This window comes from Arctopsyche grandis, chromosome 10 (genome assembly GCF_051622035.1).
Source record: "Arctopsyche grandis isolate Sample6627 chromosome 10, ASM5162203v2, whole genome shotgun sequence".
Classification (NCBI taxonomy): Eukaryota; Metazoa; Arthropoda; class Insecta; order Trichoptera; family Hydropsychidae; genus Arctopsyche; species Arctopsyche grandis.
The window spans coordinates 15188239-15205520 of record NC_135364.1 but is presented as its reverse complement, the minus strand read 5'-3'; the positions used below and the strand labels follow the sequence as shown (position 1 = coordinate 15205520).

The following is a 17282-nucleotide window of genomic DNA, read 5'->3' as shown; positions in this document are numbered from 1 at the left end:
ACATATATATATATATAGAATTGAGCTGAGTAAACGAATTTTTTTGTATTTTGCAGTGATAATTTTTTACTACGTGTAAACATTTTTAAATTTATTTATCAATACATACAAAATAATTAAATTAAAAAAATATAAGTTATTCAACATACTAATATGGACAAAAATACTTACATTTAATGCGCAATAAAAAGATTGAGAGCCTCCACGACTATTTTTTAACTGAGTATCTGCTCTCGCAAAATTGTTATTCTTGTCGTGATCTCACTGGTGCTGGTCGTGCGCTCGGAAAACTGTTTCTTTCACAAATCATAGTTATTTTTCATTTCTGTGAGTTTATATATTTTTTTATTATTTATTTACTGTGTCATATATAGAATGTGCAACAATCGTGATACAAATAATTAATATTTCTTCAGTGAAAAAATATTAAATCCAATACTTTACATACATACATATGTATGTATAACAAGTAACTCAATTCACTTATCATATTATTTATATATTAAAATTATTAGTGCACATGCTTATCATTTTTTTGTGATAGAACTATTTACATACATACATTCATAACAAGTTTATATGTAATAAGTTTCACGCGCTGAAATAAATCCCAATTCTTTCTTCTCATATTTATATGATTTTTATTGTGCAAAAAGTGATCGAAGATGAAGTGAATTGCAAAAAATATTACATCGATTCATTTGTATAATAAAATTAGAATATACATTCTAAATAAAAATTGATACGTAACTAATGACATAAACACAAATTGTCTACAAATTTACTTTCTACCTAACGAAACTCTCTTTTTCGTAATATAACATTAAAATTTCCGTAATAAAATTACTCATGCGTTTTGATCACAATTAAGGTTCATAATAAAATGGCGGAGGATCAGAAGATCCATGGTACACAAGCCAGAGCATGGAGAAATACGGAGAATTTCTTGCAGTTTTTGAGAGACATCCTCATATTCTTCTGCTTATCTACGTGGTATATACTAGAATCTCTGTGTCTCACGCTGATGCCGAAGTTCTTGAGACCTCTAAAGTCCTTAAGGGGACAAGTGGCTCTCGTGACAGGAGGTGGTGGAGGACTGGGAAGACTCTTAGCACTACGCTTGGCGAGATTACAATGCACAGTTGTAGTATGGGATATTGACAGAGATGGTAAATATAAAATATATATTAAAAAAACATTGAAAATATTGACCCTACATGCAATGATCTTTCTCATTTTTAAACATTTTCACATTATTATAAAAGCATAAAATTGTTAATAAATTTTACACGCTTTTATTATGATGAACGATCAATAAATTCACTAAGTGGTTTAATATATTCTAAAATTTTCACTGCATGAAATCCACGTCGATGCGCAGTTTTCACTTCTTAGATATGCAAATTGTTTTTTTTTTCATCTAAAAAACCCCGTGCCCTGTACCTTAATGGTCAGTGCCTTTCAAATAATCAAAAAACTATTTAATAAATGACCGGATATTATAAGCACGATGTATACTTTTTAGCAATGAGCATTACTAATATATTTATATATGTACATATTAGGGTTTCTGTATTCCCGGACTTTTTCAATTCCCGGGACACGGGACGGAACCCGGGTTCGATCCCGGGATGCCCAGGATCCCGGGACACGTGTAAAAAAACATTTTTTATTAATAAACAAAATATCTAATTACAAAATATAAAAAAAGTACATAATACATAATATATCTATTAACTGGAATGAATGTAATTATAAAAGTAAACTTATTTAGCTTAGTACTTAGTACTTAGTAGCTTCTTAAGAATACTAAAATATTTAAATGAGAATCCGAAAGCCTATTTCTAGGTTTGGAACCAAAATTTCCAGCAATGGAAAAAACTCGTTCAGTTTCAGTCGAAGTTGAGAATATTTTTTGATTCTTTGTGTATTTGATTTATTATTTCCCATCGTGCAGTCTTAAAAATGTTGTATATTTTCAAGATTTTTTTTTAATCCAGTTCCCGGAATTCGAGATAAGAATTCCCGGGACTCGGGACAACAAAAATTCCGTGAATTCCCGGGAATTTGTGTCCCGGGCCGACCCGGGATAGAAACCCTAGTACATATGCAATGCATACGTATATATGTATATCATACACTAGTTGTTTTACCCGGCTTCGCTCAGTATTTATAATATAAACAGCTTAAACATGGCGAATCTAATAGTAAATATTTATTTGTTTTTTTATTAAATTATTTGAATCGAAAAAAAAATCGACTTGTCATAGAAATTTTGACTTGTTTACGAAGTTCCCAACCAATGTTTCTTACATACAAAGTCTCTTTCGAAATTATATATAACCAGAATAACCAAAAGCCTCCGGGGCCTTCGCCCCCTGTCCCCCGTCCCCATGTGCTGTTTACGAATACCCAACCAATGTTACATACATACTAAGTCTCTTTCGAAATTATATCATTCATATGTAACAGGAGCGAAATTTCAGCTATTCCCAGGGGGGGGGGAATATTTGACCAGTAAGGAATGACTTTCTGGGAGGGAGGGGCGGGTGTATTATATTTAAAAAATGAGTGTACATATATGAATTTTAACTATTTCTTTTAATAATTTTTTTACATATTTTTATCAATAAAATAAATAGATAAATAATTTAAAAAAATCTATTAACATATTTGGATATAAACTTATATTTATAATTTAAAAAAATAATCTCCTGAAAATACATTGAACTTTTTTTTTAGATAAAAAATATAAAATTAGCAATAAATAAATGTTGAAAACTATAATGTTATTATCATAATATCATTTTATTTACAATACCATTTTATAATACAATTTTATTCATAATAATACATTATACAACGTGAATAGTTCCGTTCAAATCCGGGGGGGCCGCAGCCCACCCCAGCCACCCCAAATGACGCCGCTGATTTAAAATGAGGATGATTTTTGCTAACGCGGTCCTAAATATGTTTTGAAAAATGATTCTCATATGGATGTGTCTCTTGATATTTCTCCCTACGATAAATTTTGTATCCAGAAACAAGTCTTTCCATCGGTGTGCAACTCAATACAAAATTTCGATATTTATGTTTATATTATCCATACAAATGGATTCAATATACTTTTATAAAATGGGGTAGTTTCCAAGAAAGTTCAAAGACCCCGAATTTAATGTAAACGAACAGAGGCTGTGTACCTCATTATATTTCCAATGTGCATTATTAATTTTGAACCACGCGGTATAACATTTACGTATATATGTATTATAATATGCTAATACAATTTGAACATGGGCGCAAACTATCAATTTTCGAAGTTTACTACTTTCCATAAATATTTCTACATCATACAAATTTTTTAATTTAACAAACATTTTTGTACACACATTCTTAAAAACACTAAAATTTACATTAAATTTTTTTTTTTAATTTAAAAGTTGAATGATTTAAAAACTATTTGTGTCTACATGAATTTGAAGCTTCAAGTAGAGACTAATATTCACAATTCAATTTTACTTAACAGGTTTTTGTATATATTAATAATTTAATAATTTCAAACGACATACATATTTATGAATATTAGAAAAACATGATATTATGGGATCGACCGCTTAATTTTCCAGTAAGTATAACATCTGGCCAATGTTGATAATTCCTGGCGTTGGCAATTCAATTTACAAAACATATGAATTACTTATGTATATATCTTTATACACGTGTGCGGTTTATATCAATGGAGAAAAAGAGAAACGTATCTATAATTTCAAAACCGTTTTTTGATTATCACGTTTGATTTCATTCCTAATAAATATATGTATGTATGTACATAAATATATGTATGTCCGATAATTTAATTAAAATTAAAATAATGCAAATCTATTCAAATCTAACATTATTTTAGTAGATGCATAAAAACCGGTTAAATATGAAAAAAAATATCATTTTAGATTTAATATTACACAGTATTAAAAAGTCACAGGACGAATTAACTTGCGTTTATTTTTTGCCATTGCATATGCCAAATTCTGGTTCGATCTCAATTTGCAACAAAAGTTCAATGACCGTACACTCTTCTTCATACAAAAAGAGTACGATCGTTTATTATACTTTCTCGTTTATAATGTTTTATCTCATTATTCCAGAGGTCAACAGATTGGGCACGCGAACCTCAATGAAATAATAATTAATACTCATTATCATTCTTACTTTGCGTGCTTAAAACGTTGATGAAAATATTGCAAAACCAACTACTTTTTCTTATATCATCTAGTCATTGATCAACAACATTGATATATATGTTACAGTTGAAATGTATCTTCTAGCTGTAATATATTTTGACCACTTAGAATATATTCCATCAAACCTGGTACCAACTACCGTTATAGTTGAAGTGTATTTTCAGTTGTAATACTTATATAATATTTTGACAAGTTGGAATATATTCCATCTATCCCACGTACATACATAAGTTGATTAGTATGGCGAATTACTTTGCAATTGGTCAAAATATATTACAACTGAAAATACAGTTCAATCATAGCCGGTACCGGGTAAGATTAAAAGGTTAGGTTTTTGTAAAAACGTTACTCCACTAGTAAATTGAGTTGAAAAGCCACATCATTTTTATTTTGAACACTCTTAGAGTTATCGTTATATAGTACTCATTACCTTTATTCGAAATATCTAGCAAATATTATCGCATTATTGAATTATAAAGCAATTGTAAAAACATCAGAGCTGTCAGAACTTTGTTATTTGCGCTCTTAGAGATATAATTTACCAGTTGAATTGTATTCTAATATGAATGACGTACATAAAACACGAGTTGGAATATATTACAACTGAAAATACACTTCGACTGTAACATATACATAATATGTACGTATATATATTCATATGTATAATACTTAATAGAGGGAAACCTCTCAAATATAATATTTAGCTGAAATATCCAGCTCTATACTCTACTTATGTAAGTACTGTCCACACTCTCCATATAACGACATACACATGTAGATATGTAATATAATAGAAAGTAGTGTAATACAATACGACATATTATATTAATGCACGATCATTTTACATGACTTCATATACTTATGACGACTACAACATTGTCTTCAACGGCAAATTAAATAAAAATGTTGAGCGCATCTGAAAGTAAGTCGCATAAATCCTTTCACTTTCCACCACTCAATTTTATACGTTCGTTCATTCAAACTGATCTCATAAACTTTCGATATTCCATTAATGGAACAAGTGAACCAATCATTAAAATTATTAATGTCTAGAAAGGCTTAAATCCACAGAAATTACACATACATAGATATTTGTATAAAATTTCAATCTTAAAGCTTAAAGCATTTGAAAAATCGAAAGCTTTAAAAATTTAATTATTTTATCTTGATCTATTTCAATGGATTTTTTATGACCAAAAATGGTAGTAGCGCAAATTTTATCAAAATTGTTAGACTAGTTTGCAAAATAAAATTATCAAATTTAAATTGTCAGCCAGCAGCATAGCTCGGTCGTTAAGTTTCCGCTTAGCGTCGAGAGGCGCCGGGTTCGATCCCATGAGCTGACCTCGATTGAAAAGTATTTTTCTGAGTACATCTGTAGTGCTGCTGGTCAGACTTGGATATTTGTGACTCCAGGTCGATCTTTTCCTATCAGAGTTTGCCAATTTTCTCTGATTTCATTGTTGAAAATGCTGTATTTTAATTGTAATTTGTAATTGGCCAGGAAGGCGCAGGCGGGTTTACCTGTAAGGCCTTCCTGGTATATGTATATGTAAAAAAAAATATATGGTTGTAAAACTATATGGGTTGTAAGCCATGTACATACATCTGCATACGTATATACATATATACATATACATATGTACCAATATATAAACAACAAATGTACATGTTTATATAAGCTTGCATATTAAAAAACAGCATTTTTTGCATGAATAGTTTAACTGCCACCACCTTCTTTAGAATATACTAACGAATTGCATTATCATTAGAAATCTTAGGTCAGTTGCCTCAATACCGTTCTAGAAATTGAAAATTGCCAAGTTATGTAACGATCTCGGTTCGTCGACCGACTGTTCACAATCAGTTCAATTCAAACAGTCAAGGTAAAATTTCTGCGATATGCACGTGTAAGGAAAATTTACACACAGAATGGTTGAATTTTCTTCCGATTCTACCGGAAGTAACAGCTGTGCGATAACAGGTATTTTACTTACCGAACTCTCAAACATTAGAGTGAGGTATTTCACAACAAACCTCTTAAAATGTTTGTTTTTCCTAACACACACACACCAGTTTTTCACCGTGAGGCATTATTATTATTGGTCGCTTGTCTTCGTCTAATGTTATTTACACAAACTTAATACATTCAACACTTAGCGAACAAGCCAAAAATTCGCAGAGTTCAATTGACAATTGCCGCGTTACCGGGCCCTTATGAAACGACCATTTCTTTCTCTTTCTCTCATTTTGAGTACTGCGTGACCAGACAACTTTCTAAAAAAAGCGTCCAAAAAAATTCTCAAAACGCAAACAAAAGCAGAAAATCAATATGCGGTAGACTAACACTACATGCTACCTTTGCTCCAATGAAAAAGTAACGTTTGACCCACTTAAATCATATGACAAAGCGTCCAATTCGTGAGCGATAAGAATGTGCATACTGCTTAAAATTCAAACTTCGATTTATTGCATGTGTGTACTTAATTGTTGTGCGTAAATAGACATCTCAGTTTGGCAAGAATGTAACAGAAACACGCCGATGCTCTATAAGATGCGTTATTGATTCTAAAAAGTTGCATCTATTATGAAGAAATAAAGAATTACATCATTTCATTTATTGAGTATGAAAATAATCACACTTTCGCTATTTAAGTGCCGCATGTTAAATGCGGTCCCAATTTTCTAACCGATCATTATGACCCATATTTATTTTATTTTTTATTTTTTTCATACATATATACCAGGAAGGCCTTACAGGTAAATCCCAATGCACCTTCCTAGCCAATTACAAATTACAATTACAATTACAAATGCAGCATTTTTATTACAAATCGTTGAATTACGAGACACTGAAAAACTCGCAAATAAACGAGACATCTATGAACATACATTTTTAGTGTACATCAATCATACTTCAAATAGTGGTGACATAGTAGGTAGGAAGGATTTTTAGCCATTTTTTTTCCGGGAACCGTTTCAACAATGAAATCAGAGAAATTGTGCAAACTCTGACAGGAAACGATCAACCTGGAGTCACAAATCCAGGTCTGACCAACAGCATACTCTGAAAAATTCATTTTCATTCGAGGCCCGGGCCAGGGATCGAACCCGGCACCTCTCGACGCTAAGCAGAAGCTTAACGACCGAGCTATGCTGCTGGCTATATCATCATCATCATCATCATCATCATCTACAGCCATTCACCATCCACTGTTGGATGAAGGCCTCTCCAACATACTTCCGCTACATTCTTCGGCTATAAACCGCTTCAAAATGACTAATGTAATAATAAACATTCATTTTTTTATTAAATTTATTTGAATCGAAAAAAAAACAATATTCAACGACATCGATATCGTCGTCATAGAAACGTTATTAAACTATATTTGTTTTCGATACTCCCACCCAAACCTTACATACATAGTTACAAAGTCTCTTTCGAAATTATATTTTAAATTATTTGAAATGTTGACCTTCTATATGAAGATAGTCTGTTTATTAAACAATTTTTTACTGAAGCAAACGAGAAAAAACCAATATATGAGAAATGGATAATATTTTTTACAGATCATTCCACTTGCAATAATTTGTATAAAATTGTGGCCCACATCCTCTCAATTCTACATTCCATTGCAATTTGCGAAAGAATATTTAGTCTAATGAGTGCAACCTAGAGAAAGAAAAGAAACAGATTATTGTTAGAAACCGTAGAAGCTGAATTAATGCAATTGTAATGACTTTAGAAAATTTTTATCAAGCAAAGCTGGTAACCATATTTTGAAACAAGATAAAAGCTAGTAAAAAACTTTTGATAAAACTGATTATGCATTGATTACATAATTTTTTGCATTTAAAACAAAATGTAATTCCTGTAATTGTATCCAATATATTTTAATAACTGTGATTCCTGTGACTTTTTTTTTACATGTTCTCTTCTACATATGTATGTATGTATGTACTTATTTATATACATATGTACATACAATATAATTTAATTAAGAATACTTTTTCTTAATTTCTTCATAACTTTTTTTTTGATCGTTCGAAATAGTGAATGTTCCGATCTGTGATTTTGGAAATCTGGCAACCCTCATCTCATCCCACACATTTTCCTAATTTCGTCTACCCATCTTCCTTGCGGTTTATCTTTCACCCTTTTGTATTCTCTCGGGTACCATTCTAGCACTTATTTTGTCTACCTTTCGTCCATTATTCTAGCCATGTGTCCCGCCTATTGCTATTTCAATCTCTTCAATCTATCCACTACCCTTGTCATGTTTCGTCGTTATGCCAAGCATAACGACGAAATTATGCACTGGACTTTGTGTAGCATTTTGGCGTTTAATGTCTGAGTTTCACATACATACCAGAGAAATGTAATATTAATAGAAGTGGCTTTAGATGTTATTTTGTTGTCAAGTGACATTCTGTCCACGGACAGATATAAATAATTTTAGCATCAGTCGAATTTACGCTTGGTGCTCGACGTATATCCGATAAAAACTTTTCTGTTTGTTTATATAACTCGCAAGATGGGCAAGCATCGGTAAAAATTGCACAATACATTCAAAAACACACAATAAACAACATGGGATACATTTTTATAAGTAAATTGATCCGATTGTATTCCGTCCGATGTAACGTATTTATAGAGACGTACCGCGTAAAATTGACAACAATTATTTATTCGTAAGGGCCCCTCTATTATTATTACATCTCTGATACATACATACGTCATCACTGGCAAAACACATTGGTGAAAGGTTTTTTCTTCAGGCAGTGGCATTTTTTTATTTAAAAACGGCATTCCTTCATCCAAATGCACTCCATCCTATGTAATTTCATACGTCTCTTTATTTCATCTTCTTTACTACCGGACATGTCTATTATTTGTCCTAATAGTTCATGAAATTACTTCCAAGATATCCAAAAAAAAAAAATATAAGCCAATCATAAAACATTAACTCTAGAATTATGATTCAGGATAGGCGGATGCGTGCTTTATGTATATGACTTCCATTTACATAGTATGAAGTCTTCAAAAGAAAGGTCACTAATTATGTAGATACTTGAAGTGAAGCTCCATAAATCCTTCGAAAATTTAATTGAGTATAATTCACAAGGTTATTAAACATATTTTAATTTACATAATACGGAAGTAATTTCGCAAACTAGCATTAGAATTTTCTTGATATAAACCAATATCAAACCAGTATGAAAGTTACGTATATTTATATTCGATTACACACGCTGCACAAGTTTCGTTAATATCTGTAATTTTCATTGTGTACATTTTGCAGTTTTCAAATGTTACATTTGTACATCAGTTTTCAAATGTACATTTGTCACCCACTGCATTGTATAATATTTATATACGTATCCTAATGTTTTTCAGTAATTACTATTTTGCATTATTCAATAGGCTTGAAACAAACTAGCGAACTGTTAAAATCTGAAGGCTTTGAAGCACACTGTTATGTATGTAACGTAGCCGATAGAGCCGAAGTATACAGCACTGCTAAAAAGGTTAAAATTGAGGTAAACCCTTATTAATAATTGATCTTACGCATGCAATGGATGTATACTTGCTTATATAAATGTACGAGTGTATGTTTTTTATAGGTCGGTGAAGTAGATTTATTGATCAACAATGCTGCTATTGTGTGTGGAAATACACTTTTGAATTTACCTGATGTTAACATTGAAAATACGTACAAAGTTAACATTCTCGCTCATTATTGGGTAAGAATTTTCATTAGATTAAGATTATTTATATATTTTATGTGAGCCATTCTATTTTACTATTACTTTACAGATTGTAAAAGCATTTTTACCTGACATGTTGGCTAAGCGACGTGGTCACATTGTAACCATTGGATCTGTAGCTGGTATGCTCGGCATGTATCTTTGTACAGATTATAGTGCTACGAAAGCAGCAACGATAGCCTTCCACGAGAGTCTCTTTTCAGAATTGAGGGTATTTGAAGATATATCCACAAAAATTTCATATTAAATTTCTTAAATGTGTGTACAACTTTTAATATCAATTTCAGGCACAAGGACATGATTACATTCACCTAACGTTGGTTTGCCCATATTTTATAAACACAGGCATGTTTGAAGGATGTACTCCGTACTTGAAGCCGATGCTGGAGCCAGACTACGTTGCTGACTCCATCGTTACATCTGTGAGAAGAAATGAAGTCAATTGTGTGATGCCAGATAGCTTTAGATTGTTACTTCCTCTGAAGTGGTATAGACGGTTAACATATTAAAATTTTCAGAATATCAATAACTCACCAATGATTAATCGTGTTATATTTACATATTCCAGCTTATTGCCTGCAAAAGTGTGCTGGGAATTAATGCACAGAATTATCAAGGGTCCACAGGTGATGATGGAATTCAAAGGTAGAGCAAAGGTTGCTGCCGGCTAAGTGACGGGCCTTTAAATTGATCTAATTGTACAAATAACATGTTACTACACATAATGCCACACAACCTGGTCGTATGTGGCTATAAACTATCATAGAAGAACTGGTTGTTTAGTTTTGATAGATGATTGTATGATGTAAATAATCTTAAGAGTGGAAAAATGCATATCTAAAAACAATTACAAATGTTGTATGGTTGAATGATTATAAACGTTTTTATATGACATTTGAAATTGAATGACTCAATACTTTAAAAAAGTTTTTATTGTCACTTATATTTATATATGTATTTGAAAAATGGTGATATTTCATATTTAATTATACCAACATATTGGTATAATTAAATATATTAAAGTTAAATAAGAATTCATTTGAATCCAACTTACCTTGTATATAAGAAGTTTTTCATATAATAAACTATTATAAAATAATACAAAGTATTGTTTTCATACACATTTTATTGATAAACAAAAATTTATAAATAACTGAACAAATGAAATTATACATAAGTAATTTTAAATCTATTTCATATTGATTATTGCTCGGTAAAGTGCACACAGAAGCATAAGCAAAATACGAGTACATATTCTAAATAAATAAAGTAAAAATATCTATACTATGTATCTTGGAATGATTGTGTAATATAAACCGATAAAAACAACTGGATTTGACATGCATTTTTATATAGAGATACATTAAATATTTATAAAACACTCAAATAAGACTAGAATAATGTCTTTTGTTCAGACGCACACATTGTAAGTATTCAAATTGAACTTAATGCTAATTCGAATTGTGAACATGATTTTATATACAAAATCGACACGTCATAATGAAATCCCATCGAATGGGGTGGACAAAAAAGGACTTAAAATAAATCATAAAAATAGTCTAAGCCTTGACCGATCTCCCAAATGGCGATTCCAGTACCAAGTTCAACCGCCAAATCAATTCGTCGTTGAATTGAATACAGAGTAGGATAAAAAACGATTTTCCTACCTTTGGACCCTCTGTAAAAATTAAATTAAATTTAAAATTATTCATAATTTCGAGAAATATTTTCAAATAAAAAATATAATACTGACTTGATATCAATAAAATGCTCTACACTTTTTTCGTCATATTTCATAACACCTTTGGAACTTTTCAACAAGTTGATATACTCATGTCCCACTATTGGACCACCACCTTCTGGGGAATAGGCGTTTCCGTAGAAGTTTAAACCCAAAAGAATTTTTCCACGTTTTTCCTTGTCTTCATCATCGGGAGCTAAATTCTGAACACATCTTTTGATCCATTCAAAAGGTGCATTCGGACCTAAAATAACAATTTATAAGGAATGTAACATAAAATATTATTTGTTATATCTTACCAGGAACCCGAACCGAACCTAAAACGGAAACCGGAATAACCGGAAAGAAAACTGAAACCGAACCGATATTTTTTTCGGTTCGGTAATATATATACTTTGGGAATGATATGTAGAATTTATTGGACAAAGATACAGAAATGAATAGTAAAAATATTTTTTTGATACTTTTAGAAAAATATAACATCGATATCAAACAAATCTACTCTGTTGCAACAGATAATGGAGCATATGATCAAATTTGTGAACTTGTTAGAAACCAAAATAGACGAAGAAAACCAGAATATTAATGATTGTGGCTATTTGCAGGTACTACATATATCTGCAAAATTTATTTGCCTCATGTATAATGAACGATTGATTAAATAAGTGTAGCATACATTAAATTTAAGAAATTATAATCGGATTATAAGTTCACGCGCATGCGCAGAAGGCTTTGCGCCTGTCGCAGATATAGTACCTGCAAATAGCCACAACCAATATTAATTATGAAGCAAATATGCTACCTTCCACTGAGAACTGTTCTTTCCCTCATCTCATCGGAATAAAATGTGTGGCACATACTTTACAATTAGCAATCAAAGATTCTATTAACGATTCCGATTTAAATACAGTTACATATACATATGTGAAGCTCGCGAGTCTAGAGAAAGTATGAATAAAAAAAATGTATTTTGTCTGCATTTTAGCTTCGTCAGAATCTGCCCTCTATTCCGCAGTGCACTAGCTGCACACACTAGGAAATATTCTCCTCTGATATTCATTTTAATTATGTATATGATCACACTAAGTTATAGCGTAAAAGTTAGAAATGATCCTCATGTATTTAAATTACTTTATTTTTCCCCTGTAAGATCTCACCTTGAATTTGCCTCAATTATCTGGTCACCTTTTTATATATCCCATATTAATTGTATTGAAAAAGTCCAATTAAAATTTATCAAATCCTTACGCTACCGTTTTCCTATCTACACCCATACTACGGTTCCCGATATTTTAAAACTCCTATCCTTTAACAATATTTCTGTCAGGCGACGACTCACTGATGCTACATTCCTTTTTAAACTCCTAAATGGTTTCCTTGATTGTCCCGATTTACGGAGTAAGGTTGGTTTCAGGATCCCAGTTACGTATTCTAGACACGTTGCACTCTTTTCACTTAATCTTTTCAAAACCAATTCCCTAAAATATTCCTATCTACAGCGTGTTTATCTTATGTTTAACGGGGAACTGAATGATGTTGATCTATTCGGTATTTCCTTTGCATCAATTCAGGACTGCCATCAAGAGAGTTCTTGATTGATTGATCCATTTTATATCTCTATTATATAACTGTCTCTATGTACCATTTTATGTAATTTGCAAAAATCTATAATTGGGCTCAGATGTTATTTTATTTTGTTACATTTATTCTTTATTTTTATGCATTTCTACATCTGTTGTCTAATAAATAAATAAATAAATAGCGAAAAGCCGTATAAAGAGAGGTATAGGCGGTGTGCGTATGGGTGTATTTACATTAACTTGATAATATTTAAATAAGAGAACCGAAAACCGAAATCTGGAACTGAACCAACATATTTTTTACCAAAATGGAACGAAAAAAATAGCGATTTGGGTTCCTGTATCTTTCACATAACAGTATTATAGTCACCAGGTCTTTGCGGATTCGAAAAATCATACGTCATCAGAGAGAATGCGGAGACGTAAGGATGCAAGGCGGAGAACTGTTGAATTAAATCCTCATCGTTTGGCTGACCTCGTGAAGGAGGAAGGACCAAAATTAAATCGAGCATCGATTCCGCCATCGATAATCCTGTAAATAAAAAGAATATTTATTGAAAAAAAAATGAGGATAAAATACAACAAATTCATATAAAAACACACACCGACAAATTTGAGCAGACTGACAACCATTTCATTTTTTACTCCAGGAGGTATTTGAGACAATACTTCTAGTATCAATCCATCGAACTTCCACTGCTTGCATAGTTTTCGCAACGTTTTAGCTAGTGCAATCTTTTCTTCTTTAGGACCATTTAACAATTGGGCAAAATCATTTGGTGCCCATCCCTCAAATAAAATACGTGGCACAACTGAAAAGAAAACATATCTTAATTTTGGCACATACATACGTACATATTGTTTCTAATTGTACATATGAAAATAAAATCAAACTTTTCGTTTTGATTGACGCTCCATTCTGCTTAACAGTCTTAATCCAAGCGTGATCTACATCATGTAATCCAGTGATCTCATACTCTTCCTTCTTGTTCCTTTTGATTTGTAACCAGACAGGCGATATGTAGGAGAATTTCGGTGCCCAAATTTTTGCAACATCATACCCATGATTATTCCACTACAAGAAAATGACAAATCAATATTATATGTACTTGAATACACAAATAAATGATTCTGATTTCAAAAACTTTAAATTTAGATGCCAACTGAATGGAATTTAATAATGACGATAATTTAGAAACTTCATTCACTGATATGAACCCCACAAATACCTACTCAAATCAACAATTTTGTAAAAAATTTACATGCAAGATTTAAACAAAAAATAATAAGTTCACTGAAAATATGTTTTGAAAGATTTAAATACCTGTGGTATATATAATATATCATATTAGTTTGACCATAAGGCAATCCCATTTATTGGGTACCCCCTTATTTTTCAAATCCGCATTTGAGAAAAAGTATTTATAGTAAATTTTCATGTAATTTTTTAATTTTTTAGTTTGGGTCAATGCGATAATGTAATTTGAAATAATCGGGTACTATGTAAATAATAAATAAAATAAAAAATGGGGCAACCGAAAGACTTATGTGTGAAGATTTAAGTGGGTAAGAGTTCAGAGGTGGATCTTCGTAAATTACCGGGGTTACAAATCCAAGCACTGTGCCATTGTAGAATCTTCTAGACGTGTCTTCGTGATAAGTTTCACTGTTGACTACGATCTCGTGAATGGTGGGAGCTGGTCGCACTAACTGGCGCTCTGTCACCGACAAGTGGTGGGGGCCACGAGCGATGGGAGTCCCCGGAGGCACACTCTTGGCTTCCGACTTGTGCTTCAGCTTCTTGTTCGATGGGGGGGAAAGCGTGGCCCCAGCGAAGGTGCAGACGCACAATAAGGCGACCGCCACCAAACCGAACTTCATCACCGGCACTTTGCTCAATCTGACAGTTCCCTGCTGACAACTGACAGCCGGTTTGTTTATTTCTAACGTGCACACCAAACATTATAAATTACGACCATCTCAAAATTAATTATTAAATTTACTTCACGAATAAATGCGCATGCTCGTGGCTTAAAATAAAACTTTAAAGCTGAAAACCTCTATTTTAATAATAAATAAATTACTGTACATTCCTATCGTCAGCCTTTTACAGTATGCTACCGGATGATGGATATTGGTTTACGGTCTCCGTGACGGGCCGGAATGTGAAATTACCGAAAACGCAAATATCGGAAGGCAAAGATCGAAAATCGAAAGATTTTAAGTCGAAAGATAAAAAAAGGGTGCATGGTAAACGGTACATACTCACTTAATTTGCGCGAGCAGGATACAACAGGAACAAGAGGAACAGGCTTTTCCTCCCGTATTCTGCGCGCGCACATTAATACGGGAGGAAAAGTCTGTTCCTCTTGTTCCTGTTGTATCCTGCTCGCGCAAATTAAATGAGTATGTACCGTTTACCATGCACCCTTTTTTTTGATCTTTCGACTTAAGATCTTTCGATTTTCGATCTTTGCCTTCCGATATTTGCGTTTTCGGTAATTTCACAATCCGGCCCGTGAGGTAGACCCATTGGTTTATTGCCAATTAAAAATGAGGAAAATGTTTGCAACATATCTATAACATTATTATATGCTGACTGATATTACAGAAATATATAATATTAGTGCTGTGAATTAAAGTTGATATATATTTTTACTTCAAAGTCGCATAAATGTACATATGTATGTAAATATACACCGGTCTGAAACTATAATGTTTCTCTACCTTTAATTTATCAACCAAATGTCTACTGATTTTTATTTATTTTATTTTATTTATAACTTCATTTTTTGGATACCGTAAAATTCCATATGTACGTATTTTCTCCATGTGTTCATTATAATTTTACCCTTTTCAATCACTTGTATATATTGTTACGGAGTGCTGATGATTTTTTGAAATAATATTTAAAATTCCAAGTGTTTCAGACCCCAATTAACAAAAACTAAGAAATTTTCATAAAATGGAATGCTAAATAAAATAATTTTACGACATTAATCAAGGAATCAAGAATGTAGTATGTATTTATCTAAACTTTCGAATGTTGTATTTAATTAATCACATTTTATATAAAAAAATATATGTATTTAGCGTTACTGTATGTATGTACATACAATATCTACACATATTGGACAACTATTTTGAAAGTATGTCTCTTTATACAGTGTTGATCAACTATAAAGTTTAACTCAGTAAGATATAAATATGTTGATATCATTGTAAAAAAAAGATATTGTTGACGTAATCTTCGAGTATACTAAGATCATTCACGCATCACGTATTGCACATTTGTAAAAATCTCACCTATATTACGTTAGCCGCGTTACCTACAATTCAAACATGCAAATATTTGTTTTTTTTATATATAGCGTACATTTTTTCTTGTAAAACAATTTAAAACAATAAAGAATCCAACAGCGGATTTCTCATATAAACTCTTTCTCATCATTGTCAGAAGAAATAAAAAGAAATCAGTTAAAATCCGCATATTCCTCGATGCATTGTTTTCACATAGTGTTCTTAGAATTTCTAATGCATTCAAATTGAAAATATTTTAACCAAATGCTTGCTCAAAATCAATTAATTAGATTCGTAAAAAATTTTATGCTGAAAAGTAAATAAATACATAATTTTCACAATCAAGATCAATGCTAAGGTCAAAATAGCGTGGATAAAAAAAAATGTTGAATTTGGCGCTCATGTTGCTTCCGGGCGTGCAAAACTTACTGAGCAGGGATATTAAAGTTGCAATACAATATAGTAAATATATTCTTACGTGCTCACATTTGTATATTAGTAGGGCTCCAAATTAAAAAGACGTATAATAGGGTCAACCTGTACTACAACATTGAAATCTTAAATAGTCTTCCGTTGAACTAAGAATAGTTTTTCACGATATATTAAGAGGGCTGTACACCCGAAACGTTAATTTTGTTGCCGTTCCTTTCT

The 17282-nt window shown here is 31.7% G+C and overlaps 2 protein-coding genes across 2 annotated transcripts; one reads left to right on the top strand and one right to left on the bottom strand.

Moving 5' to 3' along the window:
- The first annotated feature begins 246 nt into the window (after positions 1 to 246).
- LOC143918070 (epidermal retinol dehydrogenase 2-like) lies at positions 247 to 11102 on the top strand. Its single transcript, XM_077439741.1, has 7 exons — positions 247 to 327; positions 872 to 1169; positions 9667 to 9782; positions 9867 to 9986; positions 10060 to 10221; positions 10298 to 10497; positions 10579 to 11102. Exons 2-7 carry the CDS (start codon positions 884 to 886, stop codon positions 10679 to 10681), a joined length of 987 nt encoding a protein of 328 aa, XP_077295867.1. The 5' UTR covers positions 247 to 327; positions 872 to 883; the 3' UTR covers positions 10682 to 11102.
- Positions 11103 to 11125: 23 nt separating this feature from the next.
- On the bottom strand, positions 11126 to 15291 carry LOC143918056 (chitinase domain-containing protein 1). Its single transcript, XM_077439723.1, has 6 exons — positions 14931 to 15291; positions 14226 to 14406; positions 13937 to 14143; positions 13702 to 13863; positions 11764 to 11995; positions 11126 to 11688 (listed from the first exon to the last, which is right to left on the bottom strand). Exons 1-6 carry the CDS (start codon positions 15210 to 15212, stop codon positions 11547 to 11549), a joined length of 1206 nt encoding a protein of 401 aa, XP_077295849.1. The 5' UTR covers positions 15213 to 15291; the 3' UTR covers positions 11126 to 11546.
- Between the last annotated feature and the right edge of the window lie 1991 nt (positions 15292 to 17282).

Bases quoted from the DNA above. Each gene is read 5' to 3' on its own strand.
- LOC143918070 (XM_077439741.1), top strand. From the start codon at position 884: ATGGCGGAGGATCAGAAGATCCATGGTACACAAGCCAGAGCATGGAGA. The intron at 1,170-9,666 runs GTAAATATAAAA...ATTATTCAATAG, and splicing joins ATGGGATATTGACAGAGATG to GCTTGAAACAAACTAGCGAA. The intron at 10,498-10,578 runs GTATAGACGGTT...TACATATTCCAG, and splicing joins TTGTTACTTCCTCTGAAGTG to CTTATTGCCTGCAAAAGTGT.
- LOC143918056 (XM_077439723.1), bottom strand. From the start codon at position 15,212: ATGAAGTTCGGTTTGGTGGCGGTCGCCTTATTGTGCGTCTGCACCTTC. The intron at 11,996-13,701 runs GTGACTATAATA...TTGTTATTTTAG, and splicing joins TTCGAATCCGCAAAGACCTG to GTCCGAATGCACCTTTTGAA. The intron at 11,689-11,763 runs GTCAGTATTATA...TAATTTTTACAG, and splicing joins GAGCATTTTATTGATATCAA to AGGGTCCAAAGGTAGGAAAA.